The sequence below is a fragment of the Dissoconium aciculare genome, assembly GCF_010015565.1.
Source record: "Dissoconium aciculare CBS 342.82 unplaced genomic scaffold K489scaffold_17, whole genome shotgun sequence".
Lineage (NCBI taxonomy): Eukaryota > Fungi > Ascomycota > Dothideomycetes > Mycosphaerellales > Dissoconiaceae > Dissoconium > Dissoconium aciculare.
The window spans coordinates 38,586-50,529 of NW_022984967.1; the positions used below are offsets into that span (position 1 = coordinate 38,586).

The window sequence follows — 11,944 nt, forward strand, 5'->3', positions numbered from 1 at the left end:
GATTGACTCGTTCACGGAATGTGCATCGTCAATGCAAACTTTGAACGCCTATATATATTCGTCTACAGTCCTTTCCACGAAATGTGCAAATGTGGCTACAAGCACGAGCACGAAGTTGCGGCAAGCTGCATCAGGCATTTTGTGCAATGTGATAGATCGACACTTATACTTGTGGGCGCACGTAGAGCAAATTACAGGGATTTGTCAACGTGCTAGACAACCTGAATGAGCAACTGAATCACGATACATGCTTTTATATCACTTAAGACCGTGGTACATTGAGTCACAATGTACTCAGCATGTACTATGCCGCCGGGAAAGCACTATGTGCTGACATTCAGCTAGTGTCGGTGGCACAATCTAGCGTCTTGCGTACTGCATGCCGTCTAGGTGCAATTCGATCGAGTGAATTTGTTCATAGATCGTATGCTTTTGCAGAGTCTTATCCTGCAGGTCTATAGCAGCAGCGCACTTATCCCAATATCGGCAGCAGTTCAACACGGTAACTAAGGAAAGACATGAAAAATCAAGTACTTGTGTATAGAGCAGTAGCCATCTTAGCAGAGGCGCAACTGATAATTCTATTCAGTCATAGTCCGGGCTCTGCCCGGCCCAAGTCACGCTCTTTGATAGTGCCACCACTTCGTCGCCCGAGATGATTTCGATGGTGTTTGTATTGATGAACTGGTCGGTCCGGTATATCTGGATGCTGTCTGGACCCAACGGCTTCCCAGCCAGCTTCCTCCTCTTCGAAGCCTCTTCTTTGCACAGCGCAGCCAGGTGGCTTTGGAGAACCGTTGTGGCTTCTTCGGTGAGGACGCCCAGGAGCAGAACGCTTTTGTCCTGAGGGTGGCCCGCATACTTCACGCCGTAGATAGCGAATTCAGGTAGCTTATTCTTGAGCAACAAGTTGGCAGCGACCAGTGTGATCACTGATAACAAGAATTAGCAACAATGAGAGAAGTTCATTCTTGATCCTGACAGCGCTGGTCGTCACTGGCCAATTCGGTCGCCGAGTTCACTTTGAGGATGTATCTGGGCTTTTCCTCGCTGGACGCCATGATGTTTCTCGGTAATCGGGTAAAAGTGTCGCTGATTTGAGGCAGCTATTTGAATCGAATATGGGAAGCCTGAACGAAAAGAAAGCGTTCAAGTTTGCGGATTATGGAAATATTTATGTTCCGCTCGATATTCCACCAGAAGTACTACGACTACTTGGCGCTACTGCGATGAGGTCGAGCAATAATAGTGCCATCAACGAACCGGACGAGTCCAATCACGTCGTCGACAGTTTGCTCGTTCATCGAGCAAATAAATGCAGGGATCTCGTTAGAGCAGGGACACTGCACACGGTCTGTCACAGGGACAGTCTTTGAACCGCCAGCGCTTAGAAGCCACAGACATCATCACATCACACCATCGGCGGAGAACCAAGTATCACTTTGAGTGAACGACGATCAATGCAAGGACGATCTCGGTCAAAGTTGAAGTACTCCGATACGCGACTAGGAGCATCTGGAATCGATGGTGCCACCGGCTGACATTCAAATAGCGTGCTAAAATAAGAGACAACATGAATCAGGTACACGGTGTTTAACCTGACCAATCCAGCCTATGAGCGAGTTCCTACATTGAAGTACTTATCCAGCCCTTGCGGAACCACTTCGTACCGCTACCTCAAGCCGCATCATTCCAATTCGCCGTTCTCATTCAATAAAGCGCCAGGCACGTAATCATGCTTCTCCCAATCCGCCAGTCCGATCTCAACGAATGGATCCTGAGCTTTCCTTTCCATCGCCCACTCCAGGCTCGTGAACCAGATGGTATTGCGACTAGACTCCTTCAAGACCTCCGGCAGTGCATCCTTGACCTCCTGAGCAAAGTACTTGTCGCGGAAGTAGATATAGAGGCCTCTGTATATGCTCGCGTGCCTCTCACGCTGCATCATCTCGTAGCCGATTGTCAAATTTTCGTACTTGCGTCCGATTGTGTCCTTAATGCTTTTGAGTGCCCCTGTTTCTTGTCAGATTTAGTTCAGAACGAGTGGGAGGATATAATTACACATGAACGTAGTGGGCTTATCGACGTGGGCCTCCAAGACATAAATCGAGTTTTCCTTCTTCACGACTTGAGGTGAATGGTCCTCTTCCTTGACTGCATGAGGCAATTGACCTTCTTCCTTGACAGCCTGATGTGCTTGATCGCCTGTCATTAGTGTGTCCGCATCTGTGACCTTGGACTTCCGGTCCTTCAACATTGATCGAGTTATTGCCATGACTGGAAATTGGGGTTTCCTTTGGTCTCATTTCACTCAGCTATTGGAAGGAGATATTTATGCTGCTCATTGATGGTCCCAGCTGCCCTCCATCAAGCCCTGTGCTCTTTGAGGAGCTTTGGCTTTGCTCGGTGTCCAGGTTCCATTGTAGACACAGAGGAAGCCGCGTTGACTTGTTGCCACACGTCAATCGATCACATAAGGTTGATGACCGGGAAGAGATTTACGACTCCTCAGCGCTTGTCGCAAGCATTCGTGCATCGCTACATAGTAGTTTGTTGGCCAGTGAACGTGCTAAGTCACGCATGATCGCTTTTGTAACTCATCGCCGGGTACCAGTCGCTCGAGAGAAAAGTGATTCGTGCGACATTCCAAACTCGGGCACTCCGAATCACGATGTGTGCCTCGGTAGATATCTTTTGCTGTTTAGAAATTATATTCTATTGTCACTTGACTTGACAAGGAATTTGAGCACGAGCAAGGCATGAGTCCTCTAGGTACCAGGACGAAGATAGGGTTACTACTAGACTGATCATATTCCTCAGCCATAGATAGCGAAATCTATCTGGTTCAAGCGTGAAGCTGTTGTGGTCTCATGCACCGTGCATTTGGAAGCGCTGGCGGCTAATGGTCAGATGTCATAGCCAAGCTTTCTCCGACAGCACTCGCTCGCCTGTTAGTGCTGTGACGTGGCGTACTATCCCCCCGACTTCACGTGTATCAGCGACGAGTATCTCGTACGATATGCTTCCCCACACATAGCACCGCGTGAGACAGGAATGAACGCAAATCCACCAGCTTCCGTCGTCAGCTAGAGGGAACATGAATCAAATTTCCATTTCCACTGCACTACCTATCTTGACCAGCTCTCATTCCGACATTGATCATCAAACCTATACCAATCTCGTCCTGATCCTCCCGTTCTTGCGTTCCTTTCAATCCAAGCTCTCCTTAAGAAACGCTCTCGCCGCGTCTGAATCGTTTTTTTTTGAACTTTATATATAAGACGTTGCCGTCCGGGCCGTCGTCTGTGCTCTCATCTGTGGCCTCGTCTGAATCTCTTGTAACGCTCGGCCGAGATACGAGAGACTCCTGTTCCCTCCGAGATCAGCTCCATGTTCAACTCGCGAAAGTGAGATGCAGCACGGTGGGCGACTCTCGACAGCGTAACTCACGCGTATATTTTGCTCGGGAATAGGCGTCTCCGATGAAAGCAATCTTCACCGTACACTTGGGAGGCGAAAACGATGAGTTTTCCATATCTCCTTGACTCTGTTGCAGGGATTTTGGTCTGTGTGAAAGGTTCATTCAATCGGTGGTAAAAGATCGCTTAGTATGCAGACAACTGTGAGATTTAGAGCCACCGAGGAAGGTGGGACATGTCGGCATGTATATATTCTTGGACTTGCATCGTCAACTTCGGCCCAGGCGGCCGATTCGGAATGCAAACTGGGATGGATGCCATTGGGAGAGATCTTATGCGAATATCACTCAGGCGCCATTTCACTTTGTCATCATCGCAGTGTACTATTTCATACACTCGAAACCTTTTCTAGACGTTCGTGGGATGAAGACCCTGTCCATGAAACAGCTGAATGTTTTGATAAAAGGTGAGCAAGAGCCTGCGTCTTGAAAGAGTCTCAAGTCTTGAACATGATCTCCAGGACAGTTTATATCGATACACCTGAGTAATGAATGAGATCAGCTCTCGTACTACGGAGGCTATGAACTCTTCTTGGATTCGGATCATGCCTGACACTGTTTCTGAAATCGGTCGTAGTGTAAGTACATGACTCTATTCCCATGCCAGAACATCGAGGCGAACAAATCGACAATACCTATACAAACACATCTTGACACCCCATGCATCTCAAGCACATTCCCTTAAAAGCCCCATAGCGGCTGTGCTACACTATATAATACAAGATCCTTCCGTTATTCTACTCGCAAGCGCTTCCTCTCTCAGCAAGGAAACATCTCCAATCCCCGAACAATCTTCCTATACTTCGTCCAACATGTGATTTCTTGCGAGAATTCCTTCGCGGCGTCCTCCCCGAAAAGCAACACCTTGATTTCCGTCGTGGCAGGATCACTCCAGAAAACGCGCGTCTTGCGAGTATTCAGATGACGATAGTGGTCAGCGTGCTCTTCGATGTCTCCCGCGAGTTCTATTGCTCACGAAGTTTTAGTTGACGTTTGATCATGGTATGAATATGAGATCGGGAAGGAACAGGGGGTGGCTTATCTTACCGACACGGAGAGCTGCGTTTTCGTCGTTGCTGATCAGTGTGACGCGTATCATATATCTCTGCTGAGGCACAGGAGGACGCGGAGATTTCGCGTTGGTTTTGGCGACTCTTGATGGGGTTGATGCGGTCTGAACCATTTCTCTCGCGTTGGCAGCAGCAGGGAGGAGTCTCGATTTCTCGGTTTGATCGCGGTGATCGCTTGGGGAAGACGCGGTGCAGCCCATTTCTTCTTCTTCTTTTGTACTTAATGCTGATGATGATGACGACGATGACGATGTCGATGCTGGTGATGACCTGGGGTTATTGAAAGATCTTCCAGAAATCTATGTGCGCTTTGATCCCTTGAGGCTGAGCCTGCAGCTACCTCCCCGTTCCTTCTGATGGGTGTGGTGTTGTCCTTGAAGCTGGCCTGCAGCTGACTCTCTGTATGATTATTTCTTCTGCGATCCGTGTAATGGGCGTGGATTAGGTAGATCTAGAAAGGAAAAAAGGTGAAGGGAAACCCAATCATCGGCGAGGACAAACAAGATCCAATTTGCTTGGGCAACAAGTTTTGACGACACAATCGGCGGACAACTTATATATTCCTCATCATTCACCCATCTGCAAGGCTGTAAAGGAACCTCACGAGACGAATGCCGGGATCGCATGTCGATGACAGCGGTGTACTACCAAGGTGCCCTCTGGCTTGCTAGCCGCTGTCGCCATGTCCATACGAGCGACTACATCATGATCGGAACGAAATCACAGCATAATGCGATGTCCCAGGAAGAGTACGGACTGAGCAACATCTTGAAACGAATGCCAGAATCGTCCCCAACAACGTCTGTAAAACGCCTGTCGCATAGACGCTGTCGCCACTCATCCAGGAGGGCAGCCATGACCTTCCAAGATTCGCACGAGGCGGCTGCGTGAACCAACGACGATCATGGCATTGTACGATGTTGTGTAGATTCTAGATGGTAGATGCCAAGAGCATCTCGACAACGAATGTCGCTTGGATTTATTTGTGTTCAGTGGCACGTACTTCACGGTCGGCGCAAGTTGATGTATTATCAGCCGCCGCCGTTTCGCCAGGATTGCACGTCTACTCTGATTTCGCACGAACGTACAGTACTTGCACCAGTGCCAGAGAATGATCGGAGTGATGTTCAAGAAATATGGAGGAAGAATTATAAGCGCCCGCGTTTTCCAGACCGATCCCGGGAGGGAGGCAGCTGGAGAGACGATACCTTAGGGTTGGGGTTGAAGGTCGGGATATCAAAGGGTTACGGAAGGGATATACTGTACTGTGATCTTTTCAACCGCGCGCGATGCTACTGCACCTGGGCCGTTTTCTACAGTGATGACAGACTCGATTCTGCTTCGTATGCTTTGCATGGAGAAGAGATGAAGGCGGTGACTGGACTGTTCCCTCCTCGCGGGCGGTGTGAGGACTGTCGTGTCTGATAGACGGGTGACACTGCGTTCGCTATAGTGTCGAATTGTGTCGAAAATATCGTTCGCGGATCGAGGGCATATCACGATCGTTACAGATCTACAGTATTCACGTGTAGTTCTCACATGTATTCCTTTATTATTGATGTGATTCTCAAGAATTCCATTTCGAGTGTAGATCCGCAGGTGGGGTGAGCAACGGTGACAATGACGGCGATGACGGCTACAGTACAGTACTCTACATGTCTGTTGAGAGGGCTGAGGGTGACAAGACCGTCTAGAATGCCGCCGATACCTCTCGGGCTTTTGGCACAGCAGCGATGATTGCGGAACGGGGATGGTTGTTTGGGAAAATTCTAGTGTATGAGAGGGCGGATGGGAGATGGTCTGACCTGTGGGAAGAGGTCCTCGAACGATCATATAACTGTGCCTGTGACGCGCTGGACGGACCCGACGACGGGAGGAAGCTGCAGAACTCTCTGCACGCTGGTGAATGAATGAATGAGTGGATGATTGAATGGGCAAAGGTTTCGTCGTCGACCCATCGGAGATCATCACGATGGCGCGCCCGGCGAATGTCAGATGCGGGCGCATGTTCACGATGTGTCTATGCATACAGCCTGGATAGCGGCGAGACTTTATTCACAAGCTCGCTCTCAACGGAATTCTCTTCGGGTGGTGGTGTGTGTGTGCGCATGTGTGTGTGTGTGCGTGTGTGTGTGGGTTTGCCTTGTCTCTTCTCCATGTGTCTCAAAATTTTGTTGTCGTCCGTCCTCCCAGGCTCGAGTACCCCGCCATGAGAGAGTTTTCCATCTCGCAAATACTGATCGGATTTAGATGATGTCGTGATCCTCGAGGTGGTCTTTCCTTGTCGATGCGAGTCACTGTCAGTAACCGCGTCGTGATAGACATTGATGATGAGCTGGCTTCGTCGCCGTCACCATCATCATCATCATCGTCGTGTGTGTGCATGTGCATCGGCGAACAAGGCTATGGATATGCGTATCGCGAACCATAGGTACAATGGGCGAATGGTTACGGAAGGCGCCCGCTTCCGCTGGTTGATGGCTGGCTGCGGTCGTGCCCCGCTATTTTATTTTGGGATTTGGTGGTGGAGGCGGAGGTGGAGGAAACAACAGGCCCAAGGAGACTGACTGACTGAGCCTCCTCGGCCTAAAACGAGGATGTTGCGCCGCATCTGACAGCAACGCGTCCCCCACAGACAGGTCGCTCAAGATCACCACCCATCTGTCCATCTCATCGCCGCCATTTAAGCATGAAAAATAATCGATGGGTGAGCCGGTGAAGGGAATTTGCTCCCGTGAGAATGTAAATGTCCCCTAGGCCAGCTAGCAATACTGTGATAAATCATAGTGGCAGCGCGCCTCTACGGAAAAGTCATGATTTTTTCCCCATCTGGAGAGACATGAGCTCGAACACGTCGTCTTGTCCGCCCATCGTCATCGCGCCGCTTGTTCCTGCTGTGTTCTCGAGCAAGGTTTCTCCCTAGTCTCAGGCCAAATCATCCTTGCCCAGCATTGACAGTAGCGTTGGCCGAAGGTGGCTGCAGATTCCCTTCTGCAGTAAAAGCTCGAAAGCTCAGTCGATTGGCGTCAAAGCTAATGGATTTTTTTTGGCCGATGACATCGTCATCGTCGCGAGCGGCGGCGTGGACGGGGAAGGCAATGATTGTTGTTGATACTGGCCTACCGATCACCCGGGTTATATTTATGTTCTGCAAAGCACTGGAGACCGGAGACGCTCCACAGCAGCGATGACCGTCCACTCGCATCTGGCGCCTGGGAGGCGATCATTCCGGAATCAAACTGGGTAGGCCTATCACACACACACACGCACGTATATCCCACACTGCCCAGCTGTGATTGTTTCTCACACGTGGATCGGCGTAGTCAACGAGAGAGATATGTTGGGCCCGGCGCTAAAACAGGAATCTTTTCCCACGATATGAGGTTTCGCCGCCGCCGCCGCCAATTCTGCCCTCCAGCTGCGGGACTGACCTAGACGCGTGTGGAGGACTGCACTATCGTGACTTCGTACTAGGTATGTAGTAGTTAGTACCTAGCATGCTGGACTCAGTGGACGGACGGACTATGTATGGATTGTACCTGGCATTTCGGAAACTTTGATTCGTTCACGTCACGTCTCATCATCATTCTTTGTCTCGCTCGTGTGGGGAGAGACTCTACTGCACCATGATGAAGAACGGCATCGTCATCATCTCCGATTGATGTCACCATGACCGCTCTGCGGCTCATCCTGCATGAATTCATGAAGCCTGCCAGGTGTACACCGATCCATCGTGAACTTTTTCCTCCCAGACCGACCCCGCCATCTCACATTCATCACTACTACTACTACTACTACCACCACCACTATTACTACCACTACTACTACTACTACTACTACTCTGCCTGTGGGAAGCTCCTCGAGCTACTACTCCTCGGGGATCATCCATCTCACGACGACGGGATTTGCCCGATAGCACAAATAGATCGTAGGCGTCAACCACTTGGCGGTGCTCGCGTTTCCCGTCGACCTGACGCGATGGTGCCTGTCTATCATAGATCTCCGCCATCCACAGGTGAGTGGACTATTTCCCATCGAGGCAAAAGCTCGAGCTCTCTTCCGAAACATCCTCAGTCGGCCCTGCGCCAATGTGTAGTCGGGCCGCAACCACACACGACTCTCGTCTGGGCTCAGCGGTAAGAGGTGAAGCACCGGCATAGCTCTCCTCTGTGTGAGGACCGCGTCGGGTGGTCGCTGCTCAGGATGCACAGCGCAGGTGGCCGAGCATGTCCAACTCATCAATGTCAGTCACTGCTGCTGCCGCCGCCCCAACACCTGACCAAGCTGGGCCCAAATGTCGGTCAATCCATGGGGAGATAGCATGGGAGGATAGCATGGCAGATACCGATCCAGCCTACAACATGCAATACAGTGCATCCGTCTTCGGGTAGGCAGCTGTGGGCGGTAGGTAGGTCCAGCGCGAGTAGCACGCGTCGTCCGGGTGTCGTGCCTACGATAGCCTTATGCCCAGCTCTTTTGCCCATCCCCATCCACCCATCGTCAGACTGCCGACCCATCACTGATGAGCAACCACACGTACACAGCGTAGACCGACTAACCGCTCATTGTTGCATCCATTCGTTCCACTTGCGCCTGTTTCCGTCTAGCTCTGTTCTTCTCGGCCTTCCTCTGAGCTGCTCCTCCCATCATTTATCTACTCCTCGTCCTCTCTCTTCCCTTCCTTTCTCTCTCATCACACACCAATCCACCATTCACATCACATCATGTCCGACAAGAAGCTTCCCGAGATCACGAGCGTCGCCCTCATTGGCTGCGGTGCCATGGGCGGTGGCCTCGCTCTCCTCTTCGCCGAGCAAGGCCTCGCCGTTGGTCTCCGTGACCCGCTCGAGTCCCAGATGGACAAGGTCATCGAGCAGGGTAAGAAGGACAACGTCAAGGGTAAAATCACCAAGTACTCCGACGACAAGGCCCTCTGCGCCGGCCTCACATCCCCCAAGACCTTCGTCTGGTCATTGCCTCACGGCGATGTCGGCGACCACGTCTTGGCCAACCTCCTGCCTTACCTCGAGAAGGGCGACATCATCATCGACTGCGCCAACGAGCACTACACCAACACTGAGCGGAGACAAGGCAAGTGCGGACCCAAGGGCATCCGTTACGTCGGTTGCGGTGTTTCCGGTGGTTACCAGGCAGCGTAAGTTTCTCTGATGCCGCTCAGTGGCACAGGCTTCGATTGTGATTCTCGCTGACATACGTTTTGCTCCGCAGCCGCCGAGGTCCTTCAATGTGCCCCGGCTCCGACGACGAGACCATGTCCATCGTCCTGCCCATCCTCTCGAAGATTGCCGCCAAGGCTCCCGATGGATCCCCTTGCGTCGCTCACATCGGTACCGGTGGTGGCGGTCACTACTGTAAGATGATTCACAACGGTATCGAGCACGGTATGATGTCCGCCATCGCCGAGGCCTGGGCCGTCATGTACAAGGGTCTTGGGATGGACCTCGACCAGGTCGGTGACGAGCTCCACAAGTGGAACAAGTCTGGTGAGCTCGAGGGCACTTTCCTCGTCCGCATCGGCGCCGAGATCTGCCAGACCAAGGCTCCTGATGGAACCCGCGTTCTCGAGACCGTCGAGGACAAGGTCGTCCAGGACTACTGCGGTGAGGAGGGCACCGGTATCTGGTCCAACACCGAGGCCGTCGACCACCACGTCCCCGCACCCACTTTGACCGCCTCCCACTACATGCGTGTCGCCTCCGCCGACCTCGCCCAGCGCCGCATCATCGAGAAGACCTTCGAGAACAAGACCTACCCTCCCCAGCCCATCGAGACCAAGGACAAGGCCGCCTTCCTCGAGGACCTCCGCCTCGCCACCTACATCGCCTGTCTGGCCTCGTTCGTCCAGGGCCTCAACGTCATCGACAAGGCCGACAAGGCCAACCACTACAACGTCGACTACGCCGCGCTCCTCCAGATCTGGCGCGCCGGCTGCATCATCCAGGCGGACTTCATCAGCGAGAAGCTGCTGCAGCCCATCTACAAGGGCTACGCGACCAAGAAGGAGAAGAACCCCCTGTACGAGCCCGTCATCGCCAAGGAGTTCTCCCGCTCCTACGACGCCCTCAAGCGCGTCGTCCTCGCCGCCACCGTCGCCGACCACCCCATCCCCGCCCTCGCCGCCACCCTCGACTACATCAAGTACCAGACCAGCACCGACCTGCCCACCGCCTTCTCCGAGGCCCAGCTCGACTACTTCGGCCGCCACATGTACGACATCAAGGGCCAGGACCCGGAGGGTCTGCCGGAGTTGGGCAAGCACCACTACGAGTGGAAGCCCGCGTAGATGTGAAAATGCACAAGAGCTCGGTTGTGGCGGTGGTGACAGCGGCGTGATGCGAGTGTCGGTCGCGCGGGGTGGGTTTTCCCGCTTTATTTTTTGGGGGGCGTCGGCTCTCTCATACCACTCTCGTATAGAGGGGGGGAGAGAGAGTGAATGGACCCCCCCTTTTCTCTCTATAGACACACAAATATCAAGCGCTTTTCAGTATGTGAAGAAAACCGTGCATCTCCTCCTCAGTGCAGATGATCTCCCCAAAAGGACTGATCGTGGACGGCTGCCGCGATGATGGCAGCATATCCGCTTTTGCACCTACATCCACCCATCCCGTCCGTCGAAAAGTGAACAGCATCCGTTCGCCATACGAGGCGGGTTTCGTAGAAGAAAATCAAAACTCCGTCTAACGTCTATCCCTGTGACACGAGACGCACTGTGTCCCGAGACAACATGAAACAGCAGCCACATAACGTGGCTGGGCTTGCTTATCAGCCACAATTGTCGCGAACGTCGTGACTGATGCGGCCTGTGGCTAATATGGCGCATGCTGGCGACTACAGGAACTCTTTCAGTAAGTTCGACTAGCCGCATGTCTAGAAGCTTCTGAACTCATCACATAAGACTATAAAATTGCATACCACCCGACAACCCATCTTGATGAGAAATCCGAGAATAAGAGCAGAGGAGACATGTTGTGTGGCAGGCAGATCAAGACTGGTTAATTACAGCAATCGGAAGTCACTCGACCGAGACAATGCCACAGGGACGCAGTACACACGAAGCCAGACAATAGTGTGTTTGAGCAATTTAGGTAAAATGAAAGCCGTGTATACATCGCAGCGCTTGCTTCGATCAACTTTAGCATCAAATGAAAGAAAGAGCTCGTCATGTTAATCCTCTGTGTATTCATCTTCTCCTGTCTTATTGATTGCACCTGCGAACAGCAGCAGCTGCACCACCGTCTCGTGGCCCTCGGAAGATGCGGCCTGGAGCGCGTTGCCGAAGGCTCCGCCCTGCGCGTTGACGTCGGCCTTGGCCTCCAGCAGCAGCTGCACCACCGTCTCGTGGCCGCCGTAAGATGCGGCCTGGAGCGCGTTGCCG

The 11,944-nt window shown here is 52.3% G+C and overlaps 3 protein-coding genes across 3 annotated transcripts in view; 1 reads left to right on the forward strand and 2 right to left on the reverse strand.

Annotated features, from left to right (window-relative positions):
- Positions 1-1,687: 1,687 nt before the first annotated feature.
- On the reverse strand, positions 1,688-2,275 carry K489DRAFT_413600 (uncharacterized protein; the record flags this gene model as incomplete). The annotated part of the gene is made up of 2 exons (XM_033608061.1): positions 1,688-2,013; positions 2,062-2,275. The coding sequence occupies 2 exons, from the start codon at positions 2,273-2,275 to the stop codon at positions 1,688-1,690; spliced, it is 540 nt and encodes a 179-aa protein (XP_033455554.1).
- Positions 2,276-9,329: 7,054 nt separating this feature from the next.
- K489DRAFT_327408 (6-phosphogluconate dehydrogenase C-terminal domain-like protein) lies at positions 9,330-10,852 on the forward strand (the record flags this gene model as incomplete). The annotated part of the gene is made up of 2 exons (XM_033601989.1): positions 9,330-9,703; positions 9,778-10,852. 2 exons carry the CDS (start codon positions 9,330-9,332, stop codon positions 10,850-10,852), a joined length of 1,449 nt encoding a protein of 482 aa, XP_033455555.1.
- An 881-nt stretch (positions 10,853-11,733) lies between these two features.
- Positions 11,734-11,944, reverse strand: part of K489DRAFT_374151 (uncharacterized protein) — a gene marked incomplete at both ends in the record, with an annotated part of 3,572 nt that continues 3,361 nt past the window's right edge. The window contains one exon of the mRNA XM_033603495.1: positions 11,734-11,892. Coding sequence (XP_033455556.1) covers positions 11,734-11,892 — 159 coding nt within the window. The remainder of the gene's footprint in view (positions 11,893-11,944) is intronic.